This window comes from Peromyscus eremicus, chromosome 2, assembly GCF_949786415.1.
Source record: "Peromyscus eremicus chromosome 2, PerEre_H2_v1, whole genome shotgun sequence".
Classification (NCBI taxonomy): Eukaryota; Metazoa; Chordata; class Mammalia; order Rodentia; family Cricetidae; genus Peromyscus; species Peromyscus eremicus.
Window position 1 is genome coordinate 161217125 of NC_081417.1, and position 16786 is coordinate 161233910.

Consider the following 16786-nt stretch of genomic DNA (forward strand, 5'->3'; position numbering starts at 1 on the left):
TATCAACCCCAAAAATGCTGAATCACAAAGTGAGACTGAGCAGTAACGGGGGGATGGGTGAGAAGGGAGATAGATGGTAGCCCTTAGGCAGGCAGCAAAGGGTGCTGGAAGGCATCCTTCAGGAGACCCCAGGACAAGTGCCAGGAGAAGCAGGCAGGGTGTGCCAGATGGGAGGGAGGGCAGGTGGGAAGGTACACCTTGCTGCAGATACTGCAGCAGGCAGCAGTGCAGCAGTTGGGCTCCGCATCCTGCAGCAGCAGTAGCAGCAGTAGCAGCAGGTAGGGAGGTGGGGATGTGCTTACTGCCAGGGCCTGGGCATAGGGGAGAATCTGAGGGTTGGGTTAGAGGTCTAGGGACAGAGGCAGGGGGTGGGGGGACAAGGTGTAGATGCAAGGAGTGTCAAGGTGCTGAGGAGCACTGTAAAACAGAGCATTGCGGTGGTGGTGGTGGTGGTGGTGGTGGTGGTGGTGGTGGTGGTGGTGGTGCCGGGGATTGAAGGGGCTAGGAGCAGAATGAGTGGGAAGCTGGGGTCAAGACGAAAGGGACACCCGGCAGGCAGCAAGGACGAAGGATGAGTCTAGAGGAGCAACAAGGAGAGAGATGGAGAAGACAGCTACTAGGAGTGCGCAGAGGCCGGGAGAGAGGATGGGAAGCAGGGAGGCGAGGGCGAGGTGGGGATACGGGGCGGGAAGGGGTAGAGCCGGGGATGAAGTTTGGGCTTGGGGTCTGGGATGTCGGTTGAAAGGTGGGGCAGGATGACAGGAAAGCAGAGAGGGTGGGGTGGGGGCAGGGAGACTGTGGAGAAGGAGGTGGGGAGACTGGAGAGGAGGTGAGAACCGCGGCGGGGGCAGGGATGCAGGGCTGGGGAAGAGGAGATGGAGAGGGACCGCGGTACCCGCGACAGCGCGGCCTCGCAGGTGCCCGCTGGGGTCTCCCAGCTGCACTCACCTGGGGGCCTCCAGCTCCGGATCCTGCGCCCCGTTCCGGATCTTCCTTCCCGCCCTGCCCTTGCGACTTCAGCGCCCCCGAATCCCGCTAGCTCCGGCAGGTTCCGCCCGCAGCATCTTTACCTCGTGGGACGCCCGCGGCCACGCCCCTAGCAGCCTATCATTGGCTATGGCTCACGCCAGTCACAGTCTCATTGGCGGAGGCCATTGAAGTCCATGCAAATCATGCTGCTCCCGCCGACGCGCCGATTGGCTGGCGCGCGCGGAGTCAGGGTCCTGGGACTCGGGTTCTCATTGGTCGCGCGGCTTTGACGGAGAAAGTGACGCGAGGCGGGTTCTGGGCTGAGTGCGCGGTGTCCCTCAGGCCGGGGCTCCTCGCGTGGGTGGCGGCGGATTGTTGCCCCCCTTGGCCGGTGCTGAGCCCACGAGACCTTGGGTTTCGCTGGGCACCGGCTGCCCGATCGCTGGATCCACGGTGCGGGACGTCCTCGGAAGCGTGGATCCGGTGCCCGTCTCCTAGGTAACACGCCAGCGGTGGACTGAACCAAGTGCGGGGGAAGTTTGCGTGTTTTGGAGGCGCGGGTGGCAGCAGAGCTCGAAGAGACCTCAGGGTCCCGGGTGGGACTGTACATATTGCTTTTTACTGACGATCTGGTGTTTGCAAGGCACAGCACGGAACACAGGGGTGGGCCTGGGTCGCGTGGCTTTCGCTGTTTCCCCCCTTGCGTCGCTGTTGGTGCATCCCGGTTGCCAGCAGAAGTTGGACATCGGGGTCTCCTTCGGTTAGTCCTCGGTTTTCTGACCCGGTTCCCCCAGCAATCTGGGACTAAAACGGATGCGGTGTGCTCACCAGAGCCTCGAAGATGATCACGGCCTTGTGTGCGTGCATCTTTCCCAGGCCTAGAACGTGCAGCTCGATCAGGTTCTTGCGGCCCTGGATGCACTGTGAGGCCCCTGGCCCTATCCATGTCCAGCACTCGGGGCAGGGTCGACCTCCCTTCCTTCATTGCTCGGAATTGCAACCCATGCTGCTGTCCGGGTTCCCAGTGTGTCTAGTCTTGCCTTGGTCCGGGGAGATGCGCTCGCGGTTCACGTGGAAGTTTGCACTGAAGCCGGCTTTGCAGGTTTAGGGAATGGGCAAGCTCTCCCTTTTCCAACCCTGGTCTCCTTTGCCGCTCAGCCATGCAGCTTCCGCAGGCCATAATTCTGCCTTGTGCCGCAAACTATCCTAGCACTATCTCGTTCTAGTGTTAGTACCCAGGGATCTTCGAGATTATCAGCTTTGGTGAAGACCACGTTTTAGTCCCATAGCAGAGGGTGAATGAGGGCATGCCAGGCACTCCTTAATCAAACTTACAGGTAAGCCCTCCATCACACCCCCCTCCCTAAGTCTTCATTTCTGGGGAGCAGGCCTCCCTGAGCCTGGCACCACTATTTGTGGAATTTCAGCCTCTGGTTTCCTCTCCCTGTCACCTATAAATGAATCACTACAGTTTAATATTGTTGGAGATGATATTTGTCTTTTTGCCTCTGGAATACACCGGGTGTTTGGCAAACATTTATTGATTAAATCTGCAGAAATGAAGTCCCTAAGACCTCATCCTAAGCTCTCGTCTTGTAGATTGGAAGCAGGCAGGGAAGGTGAGGATCTTGGCTGAAGTTGAGGAGAAAAAACCTGGCCCTCATCTTTGGACATCTCCACCAGGAGGGCTCTCGCTGCCCCCTTCTGGACATCTTGTCTGTCTCCTCTGGCTTCCTGAGTGGGAAGAGGAGAGCGGCATGGGTGTGAGTTAGTCACTATTAGCCGTGAACTCGCCTAAGCCCGTCTCCTCATGTGTAAGGGGGCTGTGATGACGCTGCCTTCCAGTTGTCGGAACGGTACACCGGGAATGGGTGCCTGACTCAGCTCAGGCTTCTTCCTGTCCTCTCTAGAGAGCCCATGGCCCCTTTTCTTGGGTTCAAAGCTCTCTAGAGAGCCCATGGTCCCTTTTCTTGGGTTCAAAGCATGGAATCTGTCCAGTTTTCTTTCTAATGTTTATTCTTCCCAGTGGCCCTTTGGTCCTTCCTCGGGACCTTTCTGTTACAAGAGTTTGTAGGGTATGAGCCTGGCTCTCACAATCCCAATTGCCACCTGTCCTCAGTACACTGGCACCAAGGCTTTGACCTTCCCTCCCTCCAGCATGGGATTCCTGTGGAGATTTTACTTCTTTGGGGTTACAGAGTGTCTCTTTAGGCTATCTTCTCTGCAAGGGAGGTTCTATTTCTTTCAGTTAAGGACAGATTCTCTCCAAGGGTTAGTGCTGACTCAGGGAGCTCACAGTCTCTCAGGACTGTATTGACAGCTCAGCTCTGGATAATGTTTCTACAGAGGGCTGCGGGGAGGCGGGCCTTTCAGATCTCCAGTGTGAACCTGACAGGCGATAGGGACAGCAGGGGACAGGCAGACCCTAAAAGGGTAGGCTGGTGCTTGAGTGCTTTTCAAGGCTTGTGGGATGAGGACACTGGCCTGAGGAGGGCCAGGGCCTGTGTGGGGGCGTGGGTCACCTCCTCCCCAGAAATGCTCACAGTGCTGTCAGGTACGGGTTCTCAGTAAGACAATGCCTGTTTGATCTGGAGAGCAGCGGATAACATCTCTCTGGAAAAAAGAGCAGTCAGGCTCCCCTCCACTGCAGCACCATTTGGCTTTGTGACTTTCCTAAGTTCTCCTGTGGAATGGCTGCCAAGGCCATGGGAGGGACAGTCCCCTTCTGCCAGGAGCTGGCCCGGGAGCAATCACCACAAGATAGGCCGCAAGGACTGTGACCAGCAGAGTAACACGGGGGCCGGGCCCAGGGCCGCCCAGGAGCCCCTCACTTCCAGGAGGAGATGGCCCTGGAGTGACTGTTGGTCACGTCTCTTTCACTAGTGGGCACCTCTATGAGCTTCCCGTGGCTGCTGTCACCAGATGCCACAGTGCAGTGTCTTGGACCAACAAACTGATTCTTTTCCAGTTCTGAGAATCAGACATCCAGAATCTTTCTCACTGGGCTGAGGTCAAGGTGTGGGAGGGCAGGTCCTCAGGGGACCCCAGCTGAAGATGTCATTTCTAGCTCCTGGAGGCACCTGCGTCCCTTGGTACCTGGCTTTTCTTCCTCTAGAGACCTTGGCCTTGCCGTGGTCCCCTGCTCTTCTTTCTAAGCCTTTTTACTTGTAAAAAGGGACTCTTCAGGCTCTCCGGATGTTCCAGCATAACCTCCTCACTCCTGTGCAAAATCCTGTTTGCCATGAAAAGTCACATGTCCCCAGGCTCCGGGATCAGGGTGCGAATGTTGGAGACGGTTACTCAGCTTGCCTGGAGATCTGACTCAGGGAGGGGCAGGAGCTTCCAGGGGTGCTTGTTGGCTTGTGTCATTCACCCCAGTGATTCATCCAGTGGATACGGAGGCACTGCTTTCTATCTGCTGTCTTCAGGCATCCCCCCTTGGTTCTGTTAGTCTGCCTGGGCCTGCTTCTGCACTAGGATTTCCCTGTGGTAGCTGAGTGTCTCCTGGGATTCTGGGCTGGGTAGTCTTGGGCAGCTTTAGGCTGGGCAGGAGTGCCAGTCCAGACTGAGTCTCCCAGGGGAAGCTTTGCCTGTGGCACTGTGTGGGGCATCACCGGTTTCCCTTTGAACAATTACTGCAGGCCTCTGGCTGGACTCGGGGCAGCCCTCCTCGTGCGTGGAATTGGGTCCTTTTACAAAGAACAGGGAAACAGGGCGTCCTGGTAGCTGCCACATCCGCATAGAGGCAGAGTCACATGGGTGGCTTTGGACCACTGAGGGGTCCCTGGTTTGTAGATGTCTTCCAGGGGAGGCTAGGATGTAGCCTGAGGTGTGTGTGTGCGAGGGTCAGGTTGACAGTCTTATCCTTTACTTCCCTCATGCACCCCTGAGCATGGAGGGGTGACCCCTTAGAATGACCCTTTACTTTTTACCTTTAGAAGAAGTTCATGAGGATCCAGACAGACTTTAGTGTATGTGATTTCTGTCTGTCCGTGTTCACTGTATGAGAAGTCAGAACCCAGAAGCATCAAGAAACACTAGTTAATTTAAAAATGGCAGCAATAAACCTGATTATGTGATCACACGGAAAAACTTTGAAATTGTTGCGAAGAAGGGTGACTTTGGGCTTGTGCCAGTGTTTTCCTTGGCTTACTAGGAGACAGTTTGTTCTGGGCGTTTGCGCCTCCTTCATCTGCTGTCTTGGTTGAAGCCTTCATAGGAAATCCAACCCCACTGGGTAAGAGGAGGGTCCCGTGGTGGTTGTTGCTCTTGGATGCTTCCCTCCCCTCTCTAGCAGTAGTTGTTTTTGTTTTGAGACAGGGTCTCTTTATATAGCTCTGGCTAGCCTAGACTAACTGTAGACCAGGCAGGCCTTGGACTTGCGTGGACTCTCCTGCCGCCTCCCAGTTATTGGTATTACAGGTGCGTGTCACCATGCCTGGCTTACAGGGTGCTGGGACGAGACATGGTGCATTGTGCACAACAGGCAAGCACTGTGTGGACAGTTTCTCACATACTGTTTTATGTGGAGCCCCTGCCCACCAACCGCCTTCTTATACACCAGCTCTTGCCTCAGGATCTTTCATTCTCATAGGGTTTCGAACTGTTGTGGTCACTGGCTATTGGTCACTTGGAATGTGCTAGCATTCTGAGTTTCATAGATCTTCCACATATTTACACATATATGAAGCGTGAACCTAATTAGTCTTATCAATAAAAACCAGGAGTCAGCTATTGGAGTAATAACCTGAAAAATCAGAGAAGCAGAGGAGCAGCCACCAGTGACTTCTTACCTCTCTGGATCCTCTGACCGAAAGGGATGAGATCCTGTCTCCACTCGCCTTATCACTTTCTGTCTCTGCCTCCTGAGTGTTGGGATTAAAGGCGTGAGCCACCACTGCCCAACTTCCATGGTTAACTAGTGGCTAGCTCTGCCCTCTGATCTCCAGGCAAGCTTTATTTGTCAGAACACACACACACACACAAAATACCACTCATATACGTACATACTCCCTGAGGATGGCATCCATCTTGTCCCTGTCCTGCTCACAGGGCAGGTCTTGAAGTATGATGCAGTCAGGTAGGCAGTGGAGGATACAGATGTTTCTAACTCAGTTTTTTGTTTGAAAACTCCTTAGTTTTACTAATTTTCCTTGAAGCGACGGGTTCACTTTGTCCGTGTTTGAGGAAGTGTCTGCCGAAGCTGAGGCTGTCTAGCGGCCATCTCTCCACTGAAGTGGTGTTAATGGAAAAGCAGGCTGGGCAGGCAGCAGCCACAGTAGGCCTTCCCCTGGGATGCCCAGCGGCCTGCGGCTCGCAGCGGACGTGGAACGTGCTTTACTCTGTGTTTTTCATCACCGTCTAGCTGCGTGTGCCCAGCAGTCCAGATGTAGTGAAATTAATAGCTTCCCTGCCTCTGCCAAGGACCTTTTTCTTTCTGGTGAAGCTGGTGTTTCCACTGTTGTGGTGACAAACGTGGCAGGGAGTCACAGAGCTTTCAGGGCTGCCCACTGTGGCCTGTGCCCCGCCAGTGCAGATGTCACCAGGGTGGAAACACCAGGAGCAGTGGTGGTGTTAGGGCCGGCCGCTCTTAGAGGCGGCACTTACTGCTCTCCTCACACTTGACATTGCAGTGCCTAGAATTGGCCTCTTACCACCATCTGTCACGCGAAGAGACAGCAAGGGAAGGTGGTGACCCTGTCCGGCTTCACAAGCTTGGGTGACACCTGATGGGTGAGATCCTAAGAAGCTGGTAACGCTGGCTGGGCAACAAGAGACCTTGCCAAATAGCCCAGCCCTTCTGGGTGAGTGGCCTTAGGGTTCTAGTGATAACATTGGGACGGACTGGCTCTGCCTCCTGCTCGTTCTGTCCTTCGTTTCTATGCGTGTCTCAAGGTAGCTGCTCCCAAGTTGCCTTTGGCAATGTCTGTTCCAAGCCCGTATTTCCCTCTGTGCAGAACCAGCAGAGACGGAGATTGGCAGCTCACTGGCCCCATTAGCTCACACTCTCTGAATGTTTTAGGGCTTGGGCTTCATTTGCCACTCACTGGCCAGTGCTTAACCTATGTATCTGTTCAAAGTAGCCCTGCGTGCCCCCTTAAACCAGCCGCTGAGCCCAGGCTAACTGTGTCTGATTGGCATATTTCCTTGGCGGCATTGGTTCAGGTCAGCAATGCAGCTGCGTTGGGGTTTGTGGGACTGGGCTGCCACGTGTGGGGTTCTGGAGGTGGAGGCTCCTCCGGGAGAGTCAGGTGAGCACTGGGCTGATCACTGTTGCCTTCATTTTACTACAGATGGTGCAGGGAGTCCTGGAGGCCCCAGTGAGGTTGGACGGGCAGCATGGATGACTGGCACAGAGCCTTCACCCAAAACACACTCGTCCCTCCCCACCCACAGAGAGCTCGCCAGCTTGGGAAGGAGTCCACAGCGTTCCAGTGTGTCCTGAAGTGGCTTGATGGGCCACTAATTAAGCAGGTAATGAGATTTTCCGTTGATTGTCAGTTGCTGTTGTCTGAGATTAGGCTTCCAATTAACATTGATTTTCACTTATCTCCCGGGTTGCACCACTGTGCCTGTTACCTTGGACTTGGCAGTACAAAACATGGCATTCGGCCACTCGGTTAGTACCTGGGGCCTTGGGTGAGCATTTCTACCCACAGTGCCACAGTGCAGACTCATAGGTAGTCTTTCTGGGTTGTTTCTGAGCCAAGGTATAGGAAGATGCTTTGTGTGTGGCCCTGTGTGGTCCTCCTTCAGTTTACAATTGGAGAATGCTGCTCTGGGTAGCAGCTTTGCCAAGACTGTGGAAGCCTTGTGTGCTTGGATGCCACCAGCCAGGTGAACCCGAAGGCCTGTGCCGACATCTCTGCACTTATGTGTGCTCTTTTCAGCTTCCAGGGGGCCTGTGTGAGCTAGTGTGACCATGCAGCCACTCAGAGGGCATTCATGTGGTCTGTGTCCTTCTGAAACACTTGGCCTGCAGGGATGTCCAAGGAGCCAGCCCTGCTGGGGAAGGTGCGGTGTTTCTTTGATTGGGAAGCCCATTGTCTGCACTGCTGTGATAGGATCGACACTTAATTGCTAGTTGTCAGCAGTTAGAGTTCCAAGCCCTCTGGTGGGTGCCTCCTGTGTTTGCTACAGCGTTAGGTACCAAGATGTTTGCTGTGCCACAGCTGTGCCTCTTAGCATGCTGTTCATGCTGATTTACTCACTCTCAGCCCTGTGAGGGGGCTCCAATATCACTCTGATTTCACAGAAGCCGAGCAGAACCTGCATGAGGGAAGCCAGCTGCTTGGAGCTACTTATTTCCCACTGGCCCTGGACTGCTCCTTAGCAGGGCCGGCCCTGGACTGATCCCTGCCTGAGCTGGCTCTGGCCGTCCTATCTGAGAATTGACAGCTTTCTCTTTCTCAGAAGTTTCATGAAGGAAAGCCCACCCCCCCTCCTTGGTTTGAGAAAAGTAATTTTACAGAATTTGAAATTTGCAAGAAACACAAAAACAGTGAATTATCAACAATGTCCTGTCTCAGATACCACCAGAATTGTCTGGCTTTTGTCTAACACTTCATAAGGTCTAAACAATACAATAAATATACCTGTATGTATTTTCATTTTTATGTCTGTCTGTCCGTATGAGTTTATGTGCACCATTTGTGTGCAGGTGCCTGTGGAGGCCAGCAGAGGGCATCAGATCCCCTGGAACTGGAGTTATAGGCAGTTGGGAGCCACTTGGTATGAGTGCTGGGCCTCTGTAAGAGCACTAAGTGCTCTTAACCACTGAGCCATCTCTCTGGCTCCTGTTGTTGTTATGATTATTATTATTATTGTGATTATTATTTTGGTTTTTCAAAGTGGGGTTTCACTGTGTAGCTTTGGCTGTCCTGGAACTCACTCTGTAAACTAGGCTGGCCTCAAACTCACAGAGATCTACCTGCCTGTGCCTCCTGAGTTCTGGGATTAAAGGTGTATGCCACCACTGCCTGGCTGGCTCCTATTATTATTATTATTATTATTATTATTATTATTAAGACAAGGTCTCACTGTGTAGCCCAGAATAGACTCAAACTCCTGATCTCTTGCCTTAGGTTCTTGAGTTGAGACACAGGTACATGCTACCACACCTGGCTCCTTTTCCTCCTTTAAATGTAAATGGTTTTATATGTAATATATAAAATATATATAATCTGTACCTTGTTTTAAAAATGATTTTAGAAACAACATGTCTTAGAGATTGTTCATGTTACATGAGGATTTTTTTTTTTCTTTTCTTTTGTGACAGAGTCTCACTATGTAGCCCCAGGTGTCCTGTTACTCTGTGGACCAACCTGGCCTTAAACAGAGAGAGATCTGCCTGCCTTTGCCTCTGCCTCCCGAGTACTAGGATTAAAGACGTACCACCATGCCCTGTTCTCATCCTTTTTTGAGACAAGGCCTTACTGTGTAGCTCAGGCTGGCCTCAGACTTAAGATCCTCCTGCTTTAACCTCTTGAGTATTTAATTTGAGGGATTACAGACTTAAGCTACCATGCCTGACTATGTTTACATTATTTTTAATGTATGTATATATGTATAGAAAAATTCTTGTGAATGGAGTTCCTGATTCAAAGTCAGGTCAAAAGTTAACATTTAAGGTCACACTATGTGTTGTTTACAGCATAGTGTATTTAAACATAAAGAACGGGTAAGTTGGAAGTCAGTGGGAGAAGGTAAGCCATGTCTGCATAGGGCAACTGTGCCCATGCTAGTGAGTGTCTGAGAGCTGAGGGTGCAGGGAGGTGCCGGAGGTAAGGGACACAGATGGTGACCAGCCACTCCCAGGCTGGAAGGCCACTGCAGGTGACACCCAGGCCTCTCTGTGTTGTATACCACAGTGAAGACCTGGACACCAAAAAGACTTGGGCAGAGGAGGGAGAGAAAGATGCGGCCTCCAAGGCCCTCCTGCAGCGCATTGTGCATTTGAATGTTGACCCCTGGTGTGCAGCGTCTGGGAAAATCATAGGGAGTGTGTTTCCTGACTGCTGTGGTTTTGAACTGTAAACCCATTGCAGTAAACCTGCTGAAAATTAGCACACTATAAATAACCTATGGGTCAAAGAAGAATTCATAGGGAAGTTAGAAAACATCTCAGACTGAGCAATGGTGGACAGGAATGTGTGCGGGCAGTAGCTGATGGTGCCCATCATGGACCGGGACGGCTTTGCACAACTCTGTTAGAAAAGAAAGTTGTGCAACGTGTGCTTCCTCCTTGGGAATCTCAAGAAAAACACACAAGGAGGAATGGGAAACGTCTGAGTGGAACTGAGCACCTGCATGTGTCAGGCCTGGTGGGATCCTGAGGATGAAGTGGGGAGCTGAGCTCCCGTTGCAGCTGGGACCAGAGTCCTGGACAGACTCCGGGAGATGCAAGGCGGGGTCGAGAAGGCGGGGTGGTTGTGGTCAGCAGAGGCCTGCGATGTGGGGCCAGTGGCTGGGCAGATGTGGAGAGGATGGAGGCAAGAGCTGGAGGGAAGGGTCAGTGAGGAGGCTGCAGGCAGAGGACTGGTGCTGCCCCACCCCACCATGCTCATCCCTACAGGTAACACCACTTCTCCCATTTGCTCTACACAGGAAATGTCCAGCTATCCACTAGTTATTCACCAGGGCTGTGGCATTCACAGCTGGATCTGGGGAAGGCTGGGTCTGCTAAGGTAGCCAGTCTCTTTCCTTCTTGCTTCTTCACAGTCCGTGTCCTGCCTCTGGACCCCTCCATGTGGCCCCTCCATTAGCACAGATCCTGAGTTGTCCTCTCCTCACCAGCCACCTTGTGACTTGCCCCTTGGCCCTTCCTGCATGGATGGAAGCTGTGACCTCTGACCACCCTTTCCCAACTGCTGTCCGGTCCCTGATCCCCTTACTGTGGCACTTCTTCAGGTCCTGAATCACATCGCCTTTTCTGCTGGGAGTGGGTGGGTGCTTTTTCCGTGGCTGTTCGTTCCATCGGGACACAAGCACAGCCTCTCCCAGGGCTCCACGAGGCTGCCAGGGTTGCTCCTGTGCACCCCGCCTCCTGCTCAGCCTGCTGCAGCTCCACAGGCTCCATGGTGTAGACCGTTCCCAGGATTTTGCTGAGTTCAGGAGATGATGACCACTGAGAAGGCTTCTTAAACAGCTGCTGAGAGAGTGAGCAGACCTGGACATGGAGGTCCATGCTGGACCCTAGGGAGGTTCAAAGTCACAGGGAAGGCCTGGTCAGGCTGAGCAGCTGAGGACTGGCCAGCTTGTGTAACCCTACAGATCCCTGTGGTATAGGGACTGTCCAGTTTTCTCGGTCTTGGTCCTGGGATGCGGAGGTTCTGTGTGAGGGCTGAGGAGAGCATTCAGGGGTGGTCGGTAGGTTTGCCTGTCAGAAATGCTCTCAGAGGCAAGGCAGTGGCCATCTCTGAGAACTGGCCTGTGTGGGAGGTCATGGGGCATCTCTTGTCAGGGATTCTCCAGATGCCAGAGGTTGAGGGACACATAAGTCCCTGAGAATCCCGCTCTCTTGCCCCAGGGCCTGGTGTTGTGCTGCGCCCTCTGCTGGCTCCCTGTCCCCAGGTCCCCAGTCCCATGGTCTCTTAGTTCTCGGCCCAGATGCTGTCTTCTGGGAGCCCCTTCCCTGACTACGTGGCTAGGCTTTCTTTTACGGAAACACTTAGGCATTTTCTTCCTTTGTTCCTCTTGTGTCGTTGGTGCCTAGAACCACAGCTGGCAGATAGGAAGCAGCAGGTGGGAAGGGAAGGTTTGTTGAGTGAATGAACGAGAGAAAAGCAGGGGACTGTCACCCAAGAACTGCAGTTGAAGGCAGTAATAAAGGAACTGGAGGTTAAAACAGAAACAGTGGGTAGCGGGCTGTGGGAAAGACTCTGTCTCTTCTAGGCTCGTAGACATGATTTCTCACACATCAGAGCTCTGCTTTTCTTGTACTAACATCCCAGAATAATTCTGACAGGTTGATTTAATCCCCACTTCTATCAGGATGGACTTAATTAACATGGCTGCACAAAATGAAGACATCATCCCAATGGCTTAAGCCAGAGAAGGTTTATTACACAACATAACAGACGCGTCACAGACTCAGCCCTGGTGTGGTTTGATCCAGAGTCTCACGGTGAGACAGGCTGGACCATATCCTTCAGCTCTTGGTCCCATCTGCTAGCAAAATAGCGGCCAGCAGCCCTAGGTCTGTGTCTGGCTGACATGGCTTGGCCTCTGGTGTCCTAATGCCTTTGGATGCATCTTAAGTTTATGCCATCCTAGGGCATTTCAGGGCTCTGATTTGCCAGAGCAGGCTGAGCATCATGATTTATAACTCCACCAAGACCAGTTGCTGTAGAGAGAGGCCATGGCCAAAAGGAAATTGAGCTGCTGGTAGCTGAATATGGGGTAGGTGCTGATGGCCCAGAGCCCTCCAGAGGGTTCCCATAGTTGCTATGGGGTGTCTCTTCAGGACTCCTTTTCTGGTGTCTCCTAGGGAATCCTAGACATGTTGTCGGAGCTTGAATGCCATCTGCGAGTGTCTCTCTTCGATGTCACCTACAAACACTTCTTTGGGAGGACATGGAAAACCATGGTGAAGTCCACCAATCAGCTGTCCAGGCAGCCGCCCAGGATCATCTTCAATGAGGTGGGTTCTGTTGACCGTGGGTAGGGACTGCTTTGTGGTAGGGCACAGGTGTGCTGGGTCTGTCCTGTGCAGCCCAGACCGTGAGGCCTCGGCACACACATCTCGGCGCACACATCTCGGCACACACATCTCGGCGCACACATCTCGGTGCACACATCTCGGCACACACATCTTGGCACACATATCTCGGCGCACACATCTCGGCACACACATCTCGGCGCACACATCTCGGTGCACACATCTCGGCACACACATCTTGGCACACATATCTCGGTGCACACATCTCGGCACACACACGCATGGCCGGGGTAGCAGGTCACTGCTGCAAAGCTTGTCTCAGTGGAGGGACACTGTTTCCAGACAGTCTCTTATGTCCAGCCAGGTCGACGTGCTTACGATGGGGTGCAGGGATGTGGGGGTCCCACCGCCTTCAGGGAGCCTCTGGGGTCTCGGAACAGTGAAGTTACTGATCCCAGCTGATGGAGTGTTCGCTTTCATCACCATGACAAAGATACCTGGGAACGACGGCCTAAGGATTCATTTTGGAATTTTCAGCTCAGTGACCTGCTGATTCTGGTCCTGTGGTGAGGCTGAGTGTCATGGCCGGGATGTCTGGCAACACCCGTCCTCTCATGGTGAAAGGAAGTGGGGAGAGAATGCCTATCCTCATGGGCTTACTCTCCATGTCTTTTTCCATCTGGACTTTTAGTCCTGTGGTAGAGCATCGCCTACATTCTGAGTGGGCCATCTCCCCGTGGTTCAGTGGTTCTCAATCTGCTTAATGCTGTGACCCTTTAATACAGTTCCCCATGTTGTGGTGACCCCTAACAATAAAATTATTTTCATTGCTATTTCGTAACTGTAATTTGCTACTGTTATGAATTGTAATGTAAACACCTGTGTTTTCCAGTGGTCTTAGGTGACCCCTGTGAAAGGGCCATTTGACCCCCCCAAAGGGGTTGCAACTCACAGCTTGAGAAACGCTGCTTGTAGTTCATCCTTTGTCCAGAGGTGTGCTTTGCCAATCTAGATGCTTCTCACTTTACTCAGATGACAGTCAAGGTTGGCCGTCACAGGTGGTGAAGCCCAGACTCAGAAAAATGACTTGCCCACATGGAGGGTGGCAGAGCGTGGACTTGGATCGGTGCTTCTGCCCTCAGACTTGGCAGTAGCATGTCACCAGTTGGGTCCGTGTTCCCCAGGGAGCCTCTTGGCTGCCTTCACCTCAGGCTACCTCTCAGGTAGAGAGGAGAGAACGCCTCCATCCCTCTGGAGTGGTACAAAGAGCAGTAACATAGGCCGTGAGCTGTGAAATGTTCTCAGAAGAGGCAGAAGGATTGGGGACCTGCTTCAGGCAGGGCCGTGGAGGAGGGCCCCTGAGAGGCCAGGACGAGCAGGGGAGGGGATGCACCCAGCAAGGCAGGTCAGAGTGTGAGAGCGAGGGGAGCTGGGGCTGGTGTGGCCGTGGTGAGTCGGGTGGACAGCTGTGTCCTGTGGGCCTTCCCAGTATGCTTTACGAGTTGAAGAGGCCATAGGGGCCTTTCCCTGCTGTTCCATACTTGGCCTTCAGGGGGCAGTGAGGAGCCCAGGTTTGACTTTGCAGGTGATGGCTTCTGATGACTCTGAGCTGTTCCCTCCTCAGCAGGTGAACTGAGGCCGAGGAAACGGTACTGTGACAGTGGAAGGGACGGACCGTGGCTGTTCTGAGTTGTTGCTCCGGTCACTATGGCTCCTTTTCTGCCATGGCTGCTTTCGCCATAGCTGGTGCTGAGCCTCAGGCTGGCTGTGAACATGCTGCTCTCTGACTTTGGCCGTCATCCGGCCGCCTGATTCTGTGTGGCTTGGCATGGCTCATTCTGAGGCTTCCCAGACTAAACACGGGTAGTTGAGGGAGATAATGGCCCCAGAGGTCAGAAGACTAAACAAAGGCTTGGCAAAATCTATGTCACGGGAACTGAAGTGTGTCTGACGCGATGTTATCAGGTGGCTTATGCAAATATCTTGGAAAGGTCTGCCAGGCCAGTGTGCTGGTGACAGGAGTCCATGTTGTCAATCTTGTACATGGCTCTGTGTGACCCCACGAGGGCCGTCTCAGCACAGGCAGGGGCTGGCCTTGTGCCTTTGACACAGGTCTGTCCTCTGTCTCATGACAGTGATGGGGGATGCGTGGCCGCTTCTGCCTTTGGCAGCAGCCCTGTAGGGATGGATGGGCTCTCCTGATGTTCTCTTTCTCCTGCATGCAGAGGCCCATGAGAACCTTGTGTTGCTGTGATAACTTGCCTTCTCTGGGGACGGGCTTCCGAGGGCCGGGAATGAAAGAAGCACGTTCCTTCATCTCATCTTTGTCCTCCTCTTGTGGAGGGCAGCGATCGTGAGTCCTCATTTTAAAGGGGAGCAGGCAGGTGCATGCAGAGTGGAGCCTCCCCCTTGGCCACCAGGACGTACAGCCCTCGGTGGGGAGGTGTCGGAGGTGAGCCTGTGCTCCCGGTCAGCAGCCTTCTCTGAAGCCAGCACAGAGACACCCTCCCCCTTCTCCCTCCATGACCCCTTGTTTAGCTCTGCGTTCAGAGACGGGTTGGATCAGCTCTGCTGCACATGTTCCGCTCCCCATTGGGGATCCTGACTTGGAAGCACGGGATCTTGGTTGCAGGGCCTTTCAAGATCTCCAATCCTGGGAGTCACAGATGGGTGGCCCCTGTAGAATACCCGGTGGCTGTGAGAGACAGTTCTCTGACGCTGCTTATGTCCTTGTCTTGGGTTTGACCTTGTGTTACTCTGGGTTTCAGTTGTCCCAGAAGCCCAGATACACTTAGATTTCACTGCCCCCTGCTGGCCAGCTATCCTGAGCCCTGACACAGACCTTTGTCCAGGTAATCCAAGATTCAGGCTTATTCCTAGGCTTGGTGACCTATGCTGGTGGGAGCCACATCAACTCAGCCTGTGTAATAGAATATTATTTTAAGCTGTGTTACTTTTGTTCATGTTGCATTTGTTTAACCCTGTGAAGCTGTGTTACTGTGCCTGTCTAAAACACCCGATGGTCTAATAAAGAACTGAAAGGCCAATAACAAGGCAGGAGAAAGGATAGGTGGGGCTGGCAGGCAGAGAGGGTATATAGAAGGAGAAATCTGGGAGAAGGGAGAGAAAGAGCCAGAGAAGGAGGAGGACATCAGGGGCCAGCCACCCAGCTACACAGCAAGCCACGGAGTAAGATTTACAGAAGTAAGAGAACAGGAAAAGCCCAGAGGCAAAAGGTAGATGGGATAATTTAAAGTTAAGGAAATGCCAAGTTAGGGCTGGGCATTCATAAGTAAGAATAAGCATCCATGTGGGATTATTTGGGAGCTGGATGGTGGGTTCCCAAAAGAGCAAAAACAACTAACAACAAGCCAGCTCGGCTTGGGCAGCGGTCTTGATTTGCCTTTGGTTGAGGCTGTGCGTTGGGAGTCAGTGGAATGGAAAGTGTGTAGGTTTAGCATGTGGTGGCCGGACACTGAGGGTCCTGAGGGTGATGCCTGAGCTTGCTTGCTCTGGTTTCTCTCTGCTCGTTGCTATGCTCACTGCAAGCAGCAGAGGCCAGTGGTGGCCCAGTGATGAAGTCCGCCCGACCTTTTATGCCAGCTTCCTCCTGGCTCCTGAATACGAAAGAGGAGATTGTGTTCAGTTAAGTAAAGGGATGCCCCCTTTGCTCTGTGTGGTGTGCGCCTGCACCTGTGTTGTACAAGGTTGACGTGCTCTCGGTGGGTACTTAGTGTGTGCTATGGTTGTGGTCACTGGCTGGCTGGGTGCTCCGGCCACATGCCTGTAGAGACAGATGCCTAAGATGCTGCTTGACTTTCTGAGGTGACACAGATGTGCGAGGTACTTTTCCCATAAGCAATGGCTCAGGCAGATCTGCTGTGAGGTTAAGGAGCCGCCAGTACCAAGGGGCGGTACTCGGGGCTACTGGGGCTGCGGGGTCTATGTGTGGCTACTAGGTTGTCTGGGCGTGCTCTGATGTATTGAGCTGGCTCCATACATGTGTGTGACTGGCATGTGGTGGGGGTGGTGGGGGTGGGTGGGGGTGGGTGGGGGTGGGTGGGGGTGGGTGGGAGATGCCGTCTCAGAACTGCAGTCAGCTCTACTCTCAGAAAAGACTTGGAACACCAGAGTAGTGAGGATGGAGTCCTGACGGCC

General features: G+C 53.3%; 1 protein-coding gene across 1 annotated transcript in view; it reads left to right on the top strand.

Annotated features, from left to right (window-relative positions):
* The first annotated feature begins 1244 nt into the window (after positions 1-1244).
* The window catches only part of Nphp4 (nephrocystin 4), an 87646-nt gene continuing 72104 nt past the window's right edge, over positions 1245-16786 (top strand). Inside the window, exons 1-3 of the mRNA XM_059255480.1 lie at positions 1245-1467; positions 7263-7443; positions 12458-12610. Coding sequence (XP_059111463.1) covers positions 7309-7443; positions 12458-12610 — 288 coding nt within the window. The 5' untranslated portion in view covers positions 1245-1467; positions 7263-7308. The remainder of the gene's footprint in view (positions 1468-7262; positions 7444-12457; positions 12611-16786) is intronic.